The 18,304-nt window shown below is 41.5% G+C and overlaps 1 protein-coding gene across 1 annotated transcript in view; it reads right to left on the minus strand.

The window, feature by feature from the left end:
• Positions 1-3,934: 3,934 nt before the first annotated feature.
• ATRN (attractin) overlaps positions 3,935-18,304 on the minus strand; it is a 172,477-nt gene continuing 158,107 nt past the window's right edge. Inside the window, exons 27-29 of the mRNA XM_065892394.1 lie at positions 15,817-15,924; positions 10,217-10,331; positions 3,935-4,247 (exon numbers count right to left, since the gene is read on the minus strand). Coding sequence (XP_065748466.1) covers positions 4,123-4,247; positions 10,217-10,331; positions 15,817-15,924 — 348 coding nt within the window. The 3' untranslated portion in view covers positions 3,935-4,122. The remainder of the gene's footprint in view (positions 4,248-10,216; positions 10,332-15,816; positions 15,925-18,304) is intronic.

The following is an 18,304-nucleotide window of genomic DNA, read 5'->3' on the forward strand; positions in this document are numbered from 1 at the left end:
TAGATGCTAAATTATACATATTAACAAACTAAACTTGAATCCAAACCAAAAACCCCCAAAACAAAACCGTAAATAACTATAAAACATTTCCAGAGCCAAAATTAGTTCAACAAAACAGGCTTCACTAGTGTTTAGAATGTTTTGTGCACAAATTCAGTTATTGAAAGTCGATTCCATTATTGCCTTTAAAAGAGAAGGTGCCAGTTTTCCTCTGCACTCCCAAATCGTCTCCCTGCAGGCGAGGGTGTTTATGAATTTGGACAACTCAGGGGAAATGTCTCTTGGTGGGCTTCGCTATCTACAAACCATCACGGTGATTTTTATGGTTTGAGCCATTTGGTAAATTTGGTAAACATTTCAGGCTGAGAGCCGGTGCATGGCCTGAGGCCAGACCCTCTGCCTTCCTGGGTCTATCCTCAGGTGGCCAATTCTCACAGAAACCACAAGGAAAGTTCTCCTGGGATGACAGGTTTGAGGAGCTGGATTCTGTTGTAATTCTGAAGAGCAGCTTTTCCATCTCAGTCATTGCTCTAGTGTTAGCTTAGGTTGTTAGTAAGTAGTGAATATTTGTTGAATGAATGGATGAATGAACGAAATGTAAGGATCAAAGGTGTTAATGAAAAGGATACCACCACCCAAGGAAGTGAATCACTTCCATCCCATCTCTAAATATACTCTATTAAATAGAAGGAGCAAGATTTGCACTGAAAGATAAAATGTATTTTTCTACAGATAGTGCTCTGGTCTTTCCATTTGCCCCAGATTTCCCGGTGCATCTCCAATCTTGCACGTCAGGCCTTTTGCTGACAGTCTCCGTCCAGGGCTGCTTTTCTTCCAGGTTAGCTCAGGGCGTATGTGGTTGCCTTCTCTGCACACCTCCTCCCACACTTAGAGGTGATCCTCACAGCGAAGCACAGACCTCTCCCCAAACAGTGTGGGAAGGGGGCAGGAGGTGGACAGGAGGCCAGGGTGAGGTTCTCCATGGGGAAACAGGAGCTATTTACCAACAAAGCAGCCACGCCCAATCCCACTCCCAGTTTTCAGTATAGTAAACTATGGTCCTGGGAAATGGTCATTAAAAATTTAGACAAAACCACAACAAAATGCAGCCCGGAAAAGCCCTTTTTGGAAAATCTGACTAGATCTACAGGTATAGTCTTGGGGTCTAAAGACTAAGAGGAGCGTTTCTCAGGACAAGATTGGTCTTCCCTGGGTACCCACTGCTCTGAGAAGCTGACAGGAGAGTTACAATGCACTCCCAGAGCCAATGACAGGGGCAGAGACATCCCGGCTGCCTTCGAGTCTCTTCACACACTGCCTGCATTTTCATATGTGCACTGACAGGTGATTCCTACTTTAGAAGCTATCCAATCAGTCCCAGATGCATTTGAACACTTGGGCACAATGGGGATGCCTTTCGTGGCTTTGTTATCGTATCAGGGCATAACGAGAGGACTTCTCTGAACCTGGATATCCAATATATGGCACAAAAACATACTAGGTCGAACTCAGACATCATTATGTTTAATAAAAATACATTAAGATATTTTTCTGTTTTATGTACACTCCAAATGTCTGAACATTCAGACACTACTGTATAGTTATGTACAAGTGCAATATCGATGTTTTCATAACTATTTTAATTTATATACAGGCTCTGAAGTTCCACATGACTTCCTCTTGATAATTGACTCTAAGCTGAGTGCCTCTTTCTCCTGCCACCCCCTTCCTCTGGCCCAAGCCTGGAGGAAGCTGTTTGCTACTGGCTGCAAAGGAGAAGCAGGTGGATTCAGTTGTTTCTCCACTGCTGTAGCAGAATTAAACTTCACTTGCTCTTTCCTTCCTTTTAAAAAATAAACATTATCTTTTAGAAAAAAGAAAATAACCAGGTGGCTATGGGACATGGTGCTTATTATTTCAAGGCATGGGACTACCATGGGGAGGAGGCTTCTTTGCCAAGGAAACACCAGTCCTTTGAACAAACAAGGACTTCCCTTGTGGGAGGGTCCTCTCCAGTGGCCTTTTGGTAATCACAGGGGTGAAGGGCCAGTCCCCAGCAGGCTCTCTGCGGGTACTGTGATCTGGGGCAGGGACGTGGGGAGCTCGTAAGAGGAGGGGTCTTTTCTAGAACCATCTGCTCTTTAACAATAATGTGAAAAAGCAGCATTTTGAGAGGCAAGTCTCAAAGTAGAGGTGTTTTGTGCATCAGTGTTTTATGGTTCAACATCCTTGAAAACATCTTTCCAGGCAATTCTTCATGGGAGTGGGGTTAATGTTGGGGAAGAGGTCATACTCCCTCTCTAGGCACTGCATATAAAGGTGAAATGCCGCAGTTTTTGCTCTTTTGAGTATTGATTTCTCCAAATTCACAAACTTGAGCATTGTTGTCTAAAGGTCTACACCCCCAGGGTAATGCCATAGAACACTGGGTTTTGAAGCAGAAGAGAGATCTTGGGAGGCTGCTGCATAATGCCAGAATACAGAGCACCATGGATGGGGACAACATACCATCCAGGCAGTGCCCTGGGGAGAAGAGCAGGGACTGGCCTGCTCCACTTCAATTTGGTCACTACTTCAATTTGGTCACTTTTCATTTGGCATAGTTTTCTCCCCTTGTCCATTTTTCCCATGTGCTTTTCATCCTTATTGTTCACTGCCCTCCCCACAGCTACCCGTTGGGTCTGGGAGGGAGCATGGGAGGCCTAAGCCCCTCCTGCGGAGGAGGGGAAAGAGGGCAAACAGCTTCAGGTCCTCCTCCAGGCTTTGGGCAGGTTCTGCCCGACAACAGGAGACCGACCCTCTTCTGGCACTCCACCTGAGCCTGAGAATGAAGAATGACCCACCAGCTCAAGCAGACTACAGGAACAAAGAGTTGCCCTTTGATTAAGGGGTCCCAAGTGCTATCATGCTCTTTTCGGCTCAAGGGAGACATGTAACATGAGTGAGCCCCTCCCTCTGTGGTGCCTTGGCAGGAGCACCCAGAAGGGCTGAAGCAAACATCAGGCCTAGAGTGACCTGGAGCAAGGAGGCATGTGGGAACATGCCTTATTTAGTGTCCTTTTTGACAACAAAAACAGGAGCTTTGACAGGTCATTTCTGTTTTCCTCTCAATCCCTGCTGCTACGTTAAATGTTTCTCGGGGTGAGAAAACCGTTTTCTGGCGGCAAATTAGGTTTTAGAAAAAGAACAGATTGCCAATGATAGCTATTTAAGTTTTATAAGAATGTAGGAATGCAATTATGTAAAAACTTATGCTTACTAACTTTCCAATTGCTAGATCTATTTAAAGTCTAGGCACTTAGTGTGTGTGTGTGTGTGTGTGTGTGTGTGTGTGTGTGAGTATATGAGTGTGAGAAAGAGAGACAAAGACAGAGACAGAGAGAGGTAAAGAGGAAGTGAAGGAGAGAGAGGGAGGGAATGAAAGAGAGGAGAGAGAGAGAGAGATCTTCAAATGGATTCAGACTAAATTAATCAAGTTGCTACAGAAAACTACCCATTATATCAGTTGGCATTCCAAGTAACACTGCTGACCTTGACATTTAAAATAGCCTCTTCTATCTTACAATTCAAAAGAGATGGACCATTATTAATTCTCAACTAGAAAAAAAGTTACTCCCTGAAAGAGAGATATTTGCCTAAATTGTGCAAGAATAAATAGCACATCTTTTAAAAAAGATAGCAGGCTTCAGATGAAAACAAGTTAATTCATCTGACTAGTTTTTAAAAGACCATGTTCAAGAATGACTGATGACAAATGTCTACTTGTAAACACTACATCTTTGTTTTTTGCACTGTTGAGACAGTCCCAAGAACAGTTTTCCACACGTGAACCTGAGTGTCATTCCTAGCTCTCTCACTCGCTCTACACCGGCCTCCTCCATCAACAACTGGATCACCCCTGGACCTGTAACTAAACCAATTATTTCCTATATGAAAGTAAAAGGTTAGATGCTGCAGCACAGTTGGGAGAAACTGTCAAAGAAAGCTTGTGAACATGCGGATGAGGTGGATGTTTCGAGAGTTTCCAGTCTTCTGCCCTGCACAGTGTCTCCCTGCCTGTTCCCTCTCTGCAGACAGCTCTGGCATGCCACTCCTTGCTCACAGGGAGTCCTGGCCCCAGCATCAAATGCAGGTCCCAGGCTGTGCAGGGGGCTGCTGTTTCCGGTTTCTCACTGCTCCTGACTTCTCTTTGTATACTATTGGCATCTGCTGAGAAATGTCCACCAGGGCGCTGGCCACTGCGAGACCTTGGGAGAACCCACAGAGGGAACACATGTTAAGGAGCAGCTTGCTTTTATTAAAAAATAATTTTAAAAATTTCTTCTTACATTCACATGGTGCAATAAATACATAAAGTACATACATGGGAAAAATCTTACCTCTAACCTGTGTCTCCCTCCATATTCCCCCCTTCCATCAGAGTAACTTCTTTAGTTTGTATATATTCCTTCAGGGTTTATTTGTATAAATACAAATACATATTCTCCTCCTCCCCCATTTTTACACAAAAGGAGTACCTTACTTTTCAGCAGATCTACCAAGCAAAGTGCCCTGCCTCGTGGTGGGAGCATCTAAATAAGATTGCAGACATGCTTTAAGCACTAAGTTTCTCCTGTCTTTTTCTCCAAGAAAAAGCTTCACTCTTTATGATGAAATTCAGATTCATTCCACACTGCCCAGATAGCACTAGTTATTTTCATATCTACACCATGATAAGGGTTAGGATAGACTCTGGGGCCAGACTTTGGAATAAGCAAGGTTCTTTAACTTCCCTGTGCCTCAGTTTCCTCTTCTGTAAATGGGGAACAGCACAGGGCTTGTGTGAGAAGTCAATGAGTGAACTGATGTAAAGTCTTAGAATGGTACCTGGCTTATCACCCCACCACCTCCGCTACCACCTTTGCTTAGGGGACTGGTGGGTCCATTCTCCTTTTTGTATTGGTAATTGATTAACTTGATGTTCATTAGGGAAGGCACAGTCCTGGGGGAACTGGATTCCTATGCATGGGAAAAGGCCGGACAGGCTCAGAGCCCTGCTGAGGCCCCCAGGAGCCATGTTAGAGGAGCTTCTCACTCCACCTCACTGAGCCTATAAAATGGGGGGGGGTAGCTTTTAAGTGCCAGGTTTAGTAACTGGCATGGAGTGGGGAATCCACACCAGTGACCACTGTAATAGCAAAGACAGAGCCAGGTGCTTCGGGAGTCCAGAGAAGGGCACCATTTAAAAAGGGGGGTAGATCCTAGTCACAGCGATCAGATGAGAAAAGGAAAGAAAAGGCATCCAAATTGGAAGGGAAGAAGTCAAACTGTTACTATTTGCACATGCCATGATACTATATATAGAAAACCCTAAAGTCTCCACCAGAAAACTATTGGAACTAATAAATGAATTCAGTAAAGTTGTAGGAGACAAGATTAATACACAGAAATCTGTTGCTTTTCTATACACTAATAATGAACTATCAGAAAGAGAAAGCAAGAAAATAATTCCGTTTAACATCACATCAAAAAGATGGGCTGCCCTGGTGGCGCAGTGGTTGAGAGTCCGCTTGCTGATGCAGGGGACACGGGTTCGTGCCCCGGTCTGGGAAGATCCCACATGCTGCGGAGAGGCTGGGCCCGTGAGCCATGGCTGCTGAGCCAGCACATCCGGAGCCTGTGCTCCACAACGGGAGAGGACACAACAGTGAGAGGCCCGCGTTATCGCAAAAAAAAAAAAAAAAAAAAAAAAAAGAATAAAATACCTAGGAATAAACTTAACCAAAGAGGTAAAAGGGGCTTCCCTGGTGGTGCAGTGGTTAAGAATCTGCCTGCCAATGCAGGGGACATGGATTCGAGCCCTGGTCTGGGAAGATCCCACATGCTGTGGAGCAACTAAGCCCATGCGCCACAACTACTGAGCCTGTACTCTAGAGCCCGTAAGCCACAACTACTGAGCTCACATGCCACAACTACTGAAGCCTGTGTGCCTAGAGCCCGTGCTCTGCAACAAGAGAAGACACCGCAATGAGAAGCCCACGCATTGTAATGAAGAGTAGCTCCCACTCGCTGCAACTAGAGAAAGCCCGCACGCAGCAACGAAGACCCAATACAGCCAAAAATAAATAAATAAAATAAATAAAAATTTAAAAAAAATTTAAAAAGAGGTGAAAGACTTATAATCTGATTAACTACAAAACATTTATGAAGGAATTTGAAAATGATACAAAGAAATGGAAAGATATCCTGTGTTCTTGAATTGGAAGAACATTGTTAAAATGTCCATACTACCCAAAGCAATCTACAGAGTTAAGGCAATCCTTATCAAAATAACCATGACATTTCCCACAGAACTAGAACAAATAATACTAAAATTTATATGGAACCACAAAAGACCCTGAATCGCCAAAGCAATTTCGAGAAAAAAGAATGAAGCTGGAGATATCACACTCTGTGACTTCAGACTATACTAAAAAGCTACTACAGTAATCAAAACGTCATGGTTTTCCCACAAATACAGACACATAGATCAGTGGAACAGAATAGAGACACCCAAAATAAACTCATGCACTTATGGTCAATTAATCTATGACAAAGGAGGCAAGAATATACAATGGAGAAAAGTCTCTTCAATAAGTGGTTCTGGGAAAACTGGACAGCTACATGCAAAAGAATGAGATTAGAACATTTCCTCACACCATATACATAAAGACCTAAATCTAAGACCTGAAACCATAAAAATCCCAGAAGAGAACACAGGCAGAACACTCTCTGACATAAATCATAGCAAATATTCTTTTGGATCTGTCTCTTAAGGCAAAAGAAATAAAAGCAAAAATAAACAAATGTGACCTAACCAAACTTAAAAGTTTTTGCACAGCAAAGGAAACCCTGACAAAATGAAAAGACAACCTACTGAATGGGAGAAAATATTTGGAAATGATATGACCAATAAGGGGTTAATATATAATATATAAATAGCTCATAAATTGAATATCAAACAACCCTATTAAAAAATAGAAGACCTGAATAGACATTTTCCCAAAGAAGACATACAGGTACCATACAGATGGCCAACAGGCACATGAAAAGTTGCTGAACATCACTAATCATAAGGAAAATGCAAATTAAAACCACAAGGAGGTATCATCTCACACCTGTCAGAATGGCCATCATCAAAAAGACCACAAATAACAAATGTCAGTGAGGATGTGGAGAAAGGGGAACCCTTGTATACTGTTGGTGGGAATGTAAATTGGTGAAGCCACTGTGGAAAATAGTATGTAGGTTCCTCAAAAAAATAAAAGTAGAACTACCATATTCCACTCCTGAGTATACTTCCAAAGAAAACAAAAATACTGATTTAAAAAGATACATGCACCCACAATGTTCATAGCAACATTCACAGCATCATTTATAATAACCAAGATATAGAAGCAACCTGAGTGTCCATTAACAGATGAATGGATAATGAAGATGTTTTTTACACACACACACACACACACACACACACACACACACACACACACTGGAATACTACTCAATCATAAAAAATAATGACATTCTGCCATTTGCAACAATATGAATGAACCTAGAGATTATTACGCTTAGTGAATAAGTCAGACAGTGAAAGATAAACACTCCATGTTATCACTTATATGTGGAATCTGAAAAAAGAGAACAAACGAATGTATATAATGAAACAGACTCACAGATACAGAGAACAAAGTGTTGGTTACCAGTGGTGAAAGGGAAGGCAGGAGGGGCAAGACAGGGGTATGGGATTAAGAGATACAAATTACTATGTATAAAATAAATAAGCAACAAGGATATATTGTATAGCACAGGGAAATATAACCATCATTTATTTATTCATTTAAAGAATGATTTTAACTGCAGGCGAATGGCTGGATGGAGGTGTGGGAGGGGGTTGGGGCTGTGATTTTAGAGGTCAAGGGTAGAAGAAGCAGACTACAGGGGAGAGATGGCAGCTGAGGTTAGATGAAAGACGTGGTAGAGTAAATGAAACAAAGTGGAAGAATGAGACTCCAGATGTAGGACCAGCAGAACTCGCCTGTGAATTATACATAGAGAGGTGAGGACTGCCTAGGATGACTCTTGAGTTTCTGGCTTGAGCAACTGGCTGAATAATGAATTCCTTTACTGAGATGGAGATCAAAGGACCAACTGGTTAGAAGGAGGGCAAGCTCCATTTTGGACATTTTAGGCTTGATAAGACCTTGAGGTATCCAAGTGGACATTTCAAGTAGGCAATCGAATAATTGGGTGTGAAGCTTGGCAAGGAGGACAAGAATTAGAGATATTAACCTGGGAAAGACAGTGATTACTTAATTTTTGGGAATAATAAGCTCACAATGAAAAAGAAAAGAGCCCAGCGTTTAGCAGGAGAAACCTTAAGGTGTAGAGACTGGAAAGGAGATTAGCCATTATTTTGTAATAACTTTAAAGGTAGTACAATCTATTAAAAATATTGAATCACTATGTTGTGCACCTGAACCTAATATAGTACTGTAAGTCAACTATACTTCAATAAAAATGAATGAATGAATGAATGAATGAATGAAATGGGGGATACAGAAGGGGTGGCAGGGATGGCCCCACCCTTGGGGTAGCTCTCAAGTAGTGAGCAGGTCTTCCGTCAGGAGTCCAGGGGGTTGGGGCACATCAGGCAAAGTCTGGAGCAGGAAAGGCCACAGTGTTGCAAGCCTGTCATCGCTCCCCTCCCAGCCCCAGCCAGTACCTTGCCCTCAGGGAGCACCAGTCAATGTCTGCTGAGCTGGGCAGGAGATACGGCTCCAGAGTGTCAGGTTAATGGGTCATTCTGCCCTCAACATGGACAAGGCCAAGTTAGGGGCTGAACTCACAGGAATCCCTAGATGAGGGCAAATCAAGCCATTCGCTTATGAAATGAAGACAATAAATCCTGACCTGGCCATGCCTAATGTCCTCCCTCATAAGAACACCATGGACCCAGACCTTCCAAAAGCTGAGTCAGAGTGGAAGCCTGCAGAATCATCTCAACTGAAAGTTGTCTAAAACATTCATATTGTCTGAGGCATCCCTCCAAAGTACTCCATGATTAATTAAAATACTTCCAAAACTATATTCCATATTTCCTTCATGTTCAACAGTAAAAGAATGTTTATCTAAATTATGATTCAAGTATTTGATGGAGTAGTGTAAAAGATGGATAAAACACTATATAGTAAGTTGTAAAAATGTTTATGATAGTTACATGAAAAAAGAAGAATAAAAATTAGTTATACAATCATTGCAACTAAATTGCTGATAAGGGCTGGAAAGGAAACAGAACAGTGAACACTGGTGGGTGTTGGATGGTAGAATTGTGAGTAAGTTTTCAAAAACTTCCTTTAGGATGTTATAATTGTTGTTTGTACCTTATACTTAGAGTGAAAAAGAAAAAGAAATACAGAAATACAGAAAAAGAAATAGTGTTAGAAATACCAATTTGAGAGCCACTAGCTTGAGGGAGCTAGCTGGAAGCCATGAGAGTAAGTAAGATGATTGAGGAAGAGCATATGGAGTGAAGAGGGAGAAAGCCTACATTTAGAGGCAGAGCAAGGAAAAAGATAGTAAAGGAGCAACACAGACCCGGGGGACTGGAAACACTGGCGGCAAAGAAGGTTTGGCCGGAAGCATCAATACCACTGGCAGGCTGAGAAGGCTGGGGCAGTGAGGAGATCCAGATTTTTCCCAGGAAGGAATGGTGACCTCAGGAAAGATAGGTTAGGAATACAGTGGCAATGGGATCATCTCTCCAAATCCTCACAACGACACGAGGCAGGCCCTACAGGTATACTTTATTGTGCCTCACAGATACTGGGTTGTCATTGTTGTTTAACAAATTGAAGGTTTATGGCAACCCGGCACTGTCAGATAATAGTTAGCATTTTTAGCAATAAAGCATTTTTAAATTAAGGATGTACCCTGTCTTTTTAGACATAATGCTATTGCATCTTAACAGGCTACAGTATAATGTAGACATAACTTATATGCACTGGGAAACCAAAAAATTCATGTGACTCGCTTTTTGTGATAGTTGCTTTATTGACGTTTTCTGGAACCAAACCTGCAATATCTCCGAGGTCTGCCTGAATGCAATATCGCTTTTATAACCAAGTTCTCTATGAAAGGGAAGGAGCCTTCACACATCTAAAACATAAACCTCATTTGTCAATGACCCTCATCTACTCACCCGACTGCCCAGGAGGAGGGATTCCACCGAGGCCTCGAGGGAGCCTCACAAACACAGAGAGGACAGCAGCTTTGTTGCCAAAACATGGCTCCAGGGCAATGGGCTTGGGAACTGTCTGGTGGAAAAAAACAAAGAATTACCTAAAGCAGTGTTTCTGAAGAAACACCTTCACCAGCCTTTAGATGTGATTTTTTTTTTCTTTGCGGTATGCGGGCCTCTCACTGCTGTGGCCTCTCCTGTTGCGGAGCACAGGCTCCGGACGCGCAGGCTCAGCAGCCATGGCTCACGGGCCCAGCCTCTCCGCGGCATGTGGGATCCTCTTGGACCGGGGCACGAACCCGTGTCCCCTGCATCAGCAGGCAGACTCTCAACCACTGTGCCACCAGGGAAGCCCTAGATGTGATTTTTAAAGATGCCCCTATATTAGTTTCTATTGCTATGAAACAAATCACAAACTTCGGTGCTTAAAGCAGCACCTATTTATTATCTCAATTTTGTAGGTCAGAAGTCCAGGCAAGAGCTCTGTAGGGCTCTCTGCTTAGGGATATAGGTCCTATTCATGTCTTCTATGAGTTCTGGAAAAATTCTCAGCTCTATCTCACAAAGGTCTCAAGGGTCTCAGCTCTTGTCTTCAGAAGGTGGAAGTCAAGTTATCAGCTGCATTCCACTCTTACCAGGAGGCACTGGGGAAGAACCTGCTTCAAAACTCATTAAAGTTGGCAGAATCCAGTTCCTTCCATCTCTAGGTCTAAGGTCCCCACTTCCTTGCTAGCAATCAGCCAGGGGCCACTCTTCTCTTGGAGGCCACTCACATTCCCCCCACCTGGTCCCTCCAGCTTGAAACCACTGATGGTGCTCAAGTTCTTCTCATGCTTCCTCTTCTGCCACCAGCCAGAGAAAGCTTTCCTTATATCTTAATATCAACTACCCTCAGACTTTAATTACTTCTGCACAATCTCTTCAAAGCAGAACCTGGAGTAGTGTTTGATTGAATATCCATAAGACAGGAATCTTGGGAGCCATCTTTAGAATTGTGCCATCAATTTCTTCAAATTGAAGAAAATCATTTCCAGAACCACTGTGACTACAGCACAGGGAAATGAATAGATGAGTGAAATGGCAGAAGTGGGGAAACCAGTTATGAAGCAACTGCAAAAACCTAGGTGAAAGAGGATAATGGCCTAGATCAAGGTGATAGGTAACAGTAGTGGAGGTGGTGCACAGTGGTCAGGAAATATTTTTGAAGATAAAGTCAAAAAGATTTGCTGATGGACTGGCTATCCAATGAGGATGAGAGCAAGGACGAGTCAAGGACAATTTTGGCCTGAGCAACTAGGATGATGAGTTGGGGAAGTTATGCCAGAGGAGCAGGTGTGGGGAACAGTATTTAGAACTCAGTTTTGAACATGTTAAATTTGTTAAGATGCTTATAAGACATCCAAGTGGGAACACTGAGCAAGCAATTTGATATATGAGTTGGATACTCACAGGAGAGGTTTGAGCGGAGAGGTTTAAACATCATGGTGTTTAAATACATGATGGATAAGATCACTGCTATGGTCTGAATATTTGTGTACTCCCAAAATTCATATGCTAAAATTTTTGGGGGGGCTGCGCTGGGTCTTCGTTGCTGTGCTTGGGCTTTCTCTAGTTGCGACGAACCGGGGCTACTCTTCATTGTGGTGCGTGGGCTTCTCATTATGGTAGCTTCTCTTGTTGTGGAGAATGGGCTCTAGGCGCATGGGCTTCAGTAGTTGCAGCATGTGGGCTCAGTAGTTGCGGCACGCAGGCCCGAGAGCAGGTGGGCTTTGGTAGTTGCGGTACGTGGGCTCCACAGTTGTGGTGCATGGGCTTAGCTGCTCCGCAGTATGTGGCATCTTCCCAGGCCAGGGATCAAACCTGTGTCCCCTGTACTGGCAGGTGGATTCTTAACCACTGAGCCACCAGGGAAGTCCCATATGTTAAATTATAATACCCAATGTGATAATATTTGGAAGTAGGGCCTTTGGGAGATGATTAGGTCATGAGGGCACAGCCCTCATGAATGGCATTAGTGCCCTTAGAAAAGAGACCCTGAGAGCTCCCTCACCCCTCCTACAACGTAAAATTACAGCTAGAGGGAATTCCCTCGTGGTCCAGTGGTTAGGACTCTGCACTTTCACTGTCAAGGGCCCAGGTTCAATCCCTGATCGGGGAACTAAGATCCCATGGTGCAAGCTGCATGATGTGGCCAAAAAAGAAAAAAAAATAGATTACAGCTAGAAGTCACTATCTATGAACCAGAAAGCAAGCCTTCCCCAGACACCTAATCCGCCAGCACCTTGATCTTGGGTTTCCCAGCCTCCAGAGCTGTGAGAAATTAATTTCCATTATTTATAAGCCACCCAGTCTCTGATACTTTTTATAGCAGCCTGAACAGACTAAGACAATCACCAATGGTGTAGGTGTAAAAGATGTGAGAAGAGGCACAAAGACTGAGCCTGAGATGGCCACGACTGTTACAAGATGTTGGGAGATGAAGAGGGTTGAACGAAGAATACAGAGCACAGAACAGCCAGAAGGTGTGTGGTGTCCTGACAGGAAAGTCAAGACAGCATTTTAAAGAGCAGCCGGCTGTGCCATATGTGTGACACGGGGTGTCACTCAGGCTTGTCTATTCTTCTCAATACCACAAATTATCACTATTTTATCAGGACAACGTTTGCTTAGATTTAGGCACATGTTTACCATCTGATTTACTCACTATTCCCTCTTTTTTTTTTTTTTTTTTTTTTTTTTGCGGTACGCGGGCCTCTCACTGTTGCGGTGCACAGGCTCCGGACGCGCAGGCTCAGCCACTCCGCGGCATGTGGGATCCTCCCAGACCGGGGCACGAACCCGTGTCCCCTGCACCGGCAGGCAGACTCCCAACCACTGCGCCACCAGGGAAGCCCACTATTCCCTCTTATTCCACCCTCCTGGGGTAATTTCCCTCCTCTCTAGCACATCCTTTAGACATTTCTTTTATACACGTCTGTTGGTGGCAAGTGCTCGGTATTTCCCATAATCTAAGGATATCTACCTTTATTTTATCCTTGTTCTTGGAAGGTAGTTACTGGGTACACTATCCTAGGTTGGCAGTTCTTCTCTTTCAATACTTTGAAGACATTCTTCTTCTCTCTTGTAGCTCCTGAGAAGTCAGTCAGCTGTCACTCTGTCATTCCTTTGTAGGTGATCTGTCTTTTTTTCCCCAGTTATTTTTTAATGTGGTAAAATGCACATAACAAAATTTACTATCTTAACCATTTTTAGGTATACAGTTCAGTGGTATTAAGTAATTTATACTGTTGTGCAACCATCACCACCATCCATCTGCAAAACTCCTTCATCTTGGAAAACTGAAACTCTATACCCATTAAACGGCAACTCCCCATTCCTTCCTCTCCCAAGACCCTGGCAACTACCATTCTATTTTCTGTCTCTCTGAAGTTGACTACTCAAGGTACCTTATATAAGTGAAATCATACAGTGTTTGTCTTTTTGCGACTGGCTTTCACTTAGCATAATGTCTTCAAGTTTCACCTATGTTCATCTATGTAGCATTGGTCAGACTTTCTTTCCTTTTTAAGGCTGAGTAATATTCCATTGTATATATATACCACATTCTGTTTATCCATTCATACCTCAATGGACACGTAGGTTGGTTCCAACTTCTAGCTACTGTGAATAAAGCTGCTATGCACACGGTGTGCGAATATCTCTTCAAGACCCTGCTTTCAATTCTTTTGGATATATACCCAGAAATAGAATTGCTAGATCATATAATAATTCTATTTTTATTTTTTTTGGTACACGGGCCTCTCACTGTTGTGGCCTCTCCCATTGCGGAGCACAGGCTCCGGACGCACAGGCTGAGCGGATCCTCCTGGACCGGGGCATGAACCTGTGTCCCCTGCATCGGCAGGCGGACTCTCAACCACTGCGCCACCAGGGAAGCCATATTTTTATTTTTTTGAGGAAGAGAAATACTGTTTTCCACAGCAGCTGCATCATTTTCATTCCCACTAACAGTACACAAGGGTTCCAATTTCTCCATGTTGTAGTGATCTTTTTTTGTTCTGGCTAATTTTAAGACATTCTCTTTGTCTTTGGAGTTCTACAGTTTCACTATGATAAACCCAACTGTAGTTTTCTTTCTCCCCTGCCTTCCCTCTGCTTTCTTTCCTTACTCCTGCTTACAATATGTTTTGCTAGAATCTGTATAATCATGTCTTCCATCAGTTCTGGAAAATTCTCAGCTCTTTGAATATTGCCTCTCCTCCATTCATTTGTTCTGGGACTGTGATAATATATATGTTAAGTTTTCTCATTCTATCCTCCATATTCTCATTATCTGTCATATTTTCCATCTCCTTGTCTCTCTGTTCTGCAGCCTGTGTAGTTTCTTCAGAGTCATCTTCCAGCTCAAAAGCTCTCTCCTTACTTGTGTCTGATGTGCTGTTTAACATGTAAACTGAATTATTTTAAAAATTTCAACTACTGTATTTTCCATTTCTAACAGTTCCATTTGGTTCTTTTTCAGGTGTGATTGGCCATTCTTGACTCTCATGGCTTCCTCATCTTTATGATTCTATCTTTTGTTTCTTTAAACATTTCATACAGAGCTATATTATATTCATTAGATGCCACTTCTGTTGCTTCTGCTGACTCTTATTCATGGCTTTTCTCTTTTGTCCTTGGTGATCACTGATTCCTTGGTCTTGATCTATGGGAGTCCTACATGGCTGAATTGGGTATGTTTTCCCTCAGACAGGATCTGCATCTACTTCAGCTGTGAGATGTGGTGTGTTACCAGTCTAGAACCACTTTAGACCACGCATGGCTCTGGTTTTGGTTCATGGTTTGTTCTTTTTTGGAGGAGGGAAAGGAGAGTGGTCCCTGGAAATCTCACATACTTCCTGTAAGCTCAGTAATGCTTTAATAAGTATGTTAGGACATTATATATATATAAAATATATATACACATACATATACATATGTGTATATATATATATATACACATACATATACGTATGTGTATATATATATATACACATACATATGTATATATGTGTGTGTATACATATCTCCATGAACATATAGCTGTTTCCCAAGAGTATCTGAAATATTTCATCATTTTGTTAAAAGAGAAAGTCTTATCATTTTCTTCATCATGGTGGGGGGATCAGAATTATTTATTTTGACTACAGAATTCATAGTCAATCATGATTTTTCCCCTTTTAAAAAATCCCCCAAAATACTTATAAGGAACAATGGTTCAATTTAGCTATTTTCAAGTTTTCAAGTATCATGCCATAGAAAACTTACAAGAATATCAGACAAGTTATTTACAATTTAAAATTCCCTGAATATGAGACTGCTTAACAACATGAATCAAAGATTAGAAAATGAAAGCAAAAGAATACCTGACACTTTCAGTGTGTGGACTTACTGTTAAGAAGAAAGAGAGAGGATAACATAAGAGGCAACAGAATGAGGCTCTTGCTCTCTCTGGTTCCCCAGACTTAGAAGCATGAGTTTTGATAAGTTAAGTCACAGGGACTTTTGAAATACAATCTCACCTTTATACTTCCCCCAATAAGATCAGGAGGCTCTTCATCTGTTTCCAAGGCAACATTTACAGAGGCAAAGGGACGACTGGCCATCTGCTGCATCTCTCGAAGAAGTTGCTGGTAAGTAATACAGCAATCATTAATGCAAAGAGTACTGAGGGGATTTTATTAGAGAATACTACATATTAAAAATACCTCATCCTCCCTGATTCAAACAAATCAAGTCCAAAACGATATTGTTGAGACAGCTGGGGAAAACTGGACATGGACCAGGTATTAACATTTTAATTTTGTTGGCTGTGATGACAGTATTGTTATATTAAAGAAAAAGTCCTTATCTGTTAGAGATACATACTAATGTACTGATGGATATAATGCTATGATGCCTGCTTGTTAAACACATAAAATAAATTATCCTATCTCCTTATATTTTTATTACTAGATTAAAGCCAGGCTTTCTTTTTTCCTGCTGAAACTTGAACCAAGTATTTACACAGCAACAAAAACTATCCTTTGTTACACAGTAGATAGGAACTGAAAGAGCTCTTTATTCAGAGAGGTGGTATAAGCTAAACACAAAAAACCATGAAGTTTTGCAGAGCAGAGGGACAACTAGGGGCTCTGGATTTAGGGAGGCTTGGATATGAATATCTGCTTCAACACTCTCCAGCTGTGTGACTTTAAAAAAGGTGTTTAAAGTCTCTGGGTTTCAATTCCCTCCTCTCTAAAATGGGTTTTTAATCCCATAAAAGTATCAGTAGGATTAAATGAGATGCTTTAACTAGCACAGTGCCTAGTACGTGGTGTGTTGTCAATCATATATCATTAGGGATATCAGAAATCTGGGCATGTCACTGAAGCTCTGAGGTCATGCTGTGGAAGACAATGAGGCCCTACTTCAACCACTTCCTTGGAACTATTGTAGGAGACAGAATCTTGGGCTGGATAGATCATGGCTCTGTTTTAGAAGGGCATTTTTATATTAAACATTGTGTTAACGTGTCAATAATCACATTCCTACATCTCACAAAGCTATTGGTTCATTTACTCAACAAATACATATAACAACAACCCTCCTCTGGGTTCTCTGCTATTCTAAGTGTGGAGTCACAGTGAGACAGAGTGCCTACCCGCCTCCAGTTCCCAGTCTAGTTCCTTTATGACAAGTGCAGGAGATAATGTGAGTAAAGGCACTTAAAATAGGGCCTGGTATGTAGCAATGACTTAAGCAGTATTAGCTATTATTTTTGTTATAAAAAATATCACATCACTTTTCTACAGTTCTGAGAGGGATAAATCATGAACGATATTTTAGAAAAGATAAAATATATTTTGAATGGTCAGGTTCACAGTAACAGAGAAATTTTAAGTCACAAAGGTAAAAGCTTAGTTTATTGGTTGATCAACTGTGTAATAAGCATACTTTTTTGGGGGAAAACCTCTTTTCTGCAAGGTGTTCATCTTATTTTCTTTCATGTACACTGCAAATATTTTCCAGTTGGTTGTTTGTCTTCTATGTTATTCATTTGTTTATTTTTTATATACTTTAGTAATTTTATGCAGGTAAATCTATATGATGTTTTAATCATCTTATATGAAAATAATAATTTTATTCCCTTTCCGAAAGTAACAAAACTTCTTATTTCTATTTCTCTTAGTGCAGAGTCTAGAATACCCAGAACAAAAGTAAGTGACTATGGGGACTACTTTGTGATTAGAAACATGGTCTGTGAAGACAGAAGTCCTAAGTTTAAAGCCCAGTTTGGTGTCTTTATTGTAATTGTGTGGTGATGGGTAAGTTACTTTGCCTCTCTGAGCCTCAGTTCCTCTATCTGTGAAACAGGACCAGTGTCACTATTTTATAGGGTTGTTGTGAGGATTAAATTAGTTAATCTATATAAAACCTCTTACAACAGTGCCTGCAATTTAGAAATGCTCAAATGTCAGTTCTTAATATGACTAACTTGTCTGGATTTTATTGGGTACAAACTCTAGTTAATTTTTTTTATCATGGGTGATGTTGGTTATCTGGTTATTCTTCAGAGTGTTGAGGAGGTATTATTTTTGAGTTTACTAAGAGTTGTTTTTAAACTAGGAATAAGTGTTAATATCAATAAATGACTAAATGATTACTTGGCCACTACCGAAAATTTAGGTTTTATTTTTTTACCCACTGATATAACATATCCTAGTAGGTTTTCTGGTGTGAAATGATCCCTTTTCTACACTGGTAAACTAGACTGCTGCACGTACAGTCATTATACAACTGGTCTTTACTTTTTGGTGTTACATTTCTCAGGTTTTGGTTTCAAGGTTTCTAAGCATAAAATGTATCAGGATTCTTTTAGGCTTCCCATCTTTTCCTTTACCCTGGAACCGTTTATACATTTTGGAAATAATTAATTCTCATAAGCACCCAAGAAGGAATAGACTATTATTATCTCCATAAGCTCATCTCAAATTGAAACTCCTTGGGTCTAATACCCTTTGTGGAGAG

Source organism: Phocoena phocoena, chromosome 15 (assembly GCF_963924675.1).
Source record: "Phocoena phocoena chromosome 15, mPhoPho1.1, whole genome shotgun sequence".
NCBI classification, from domain to species: Eukaryota; Metazoa; Chordata; class Mammalia; order Artiodactyla; family Phocoenidae; genus Phocoena; species Phocoena phocoena.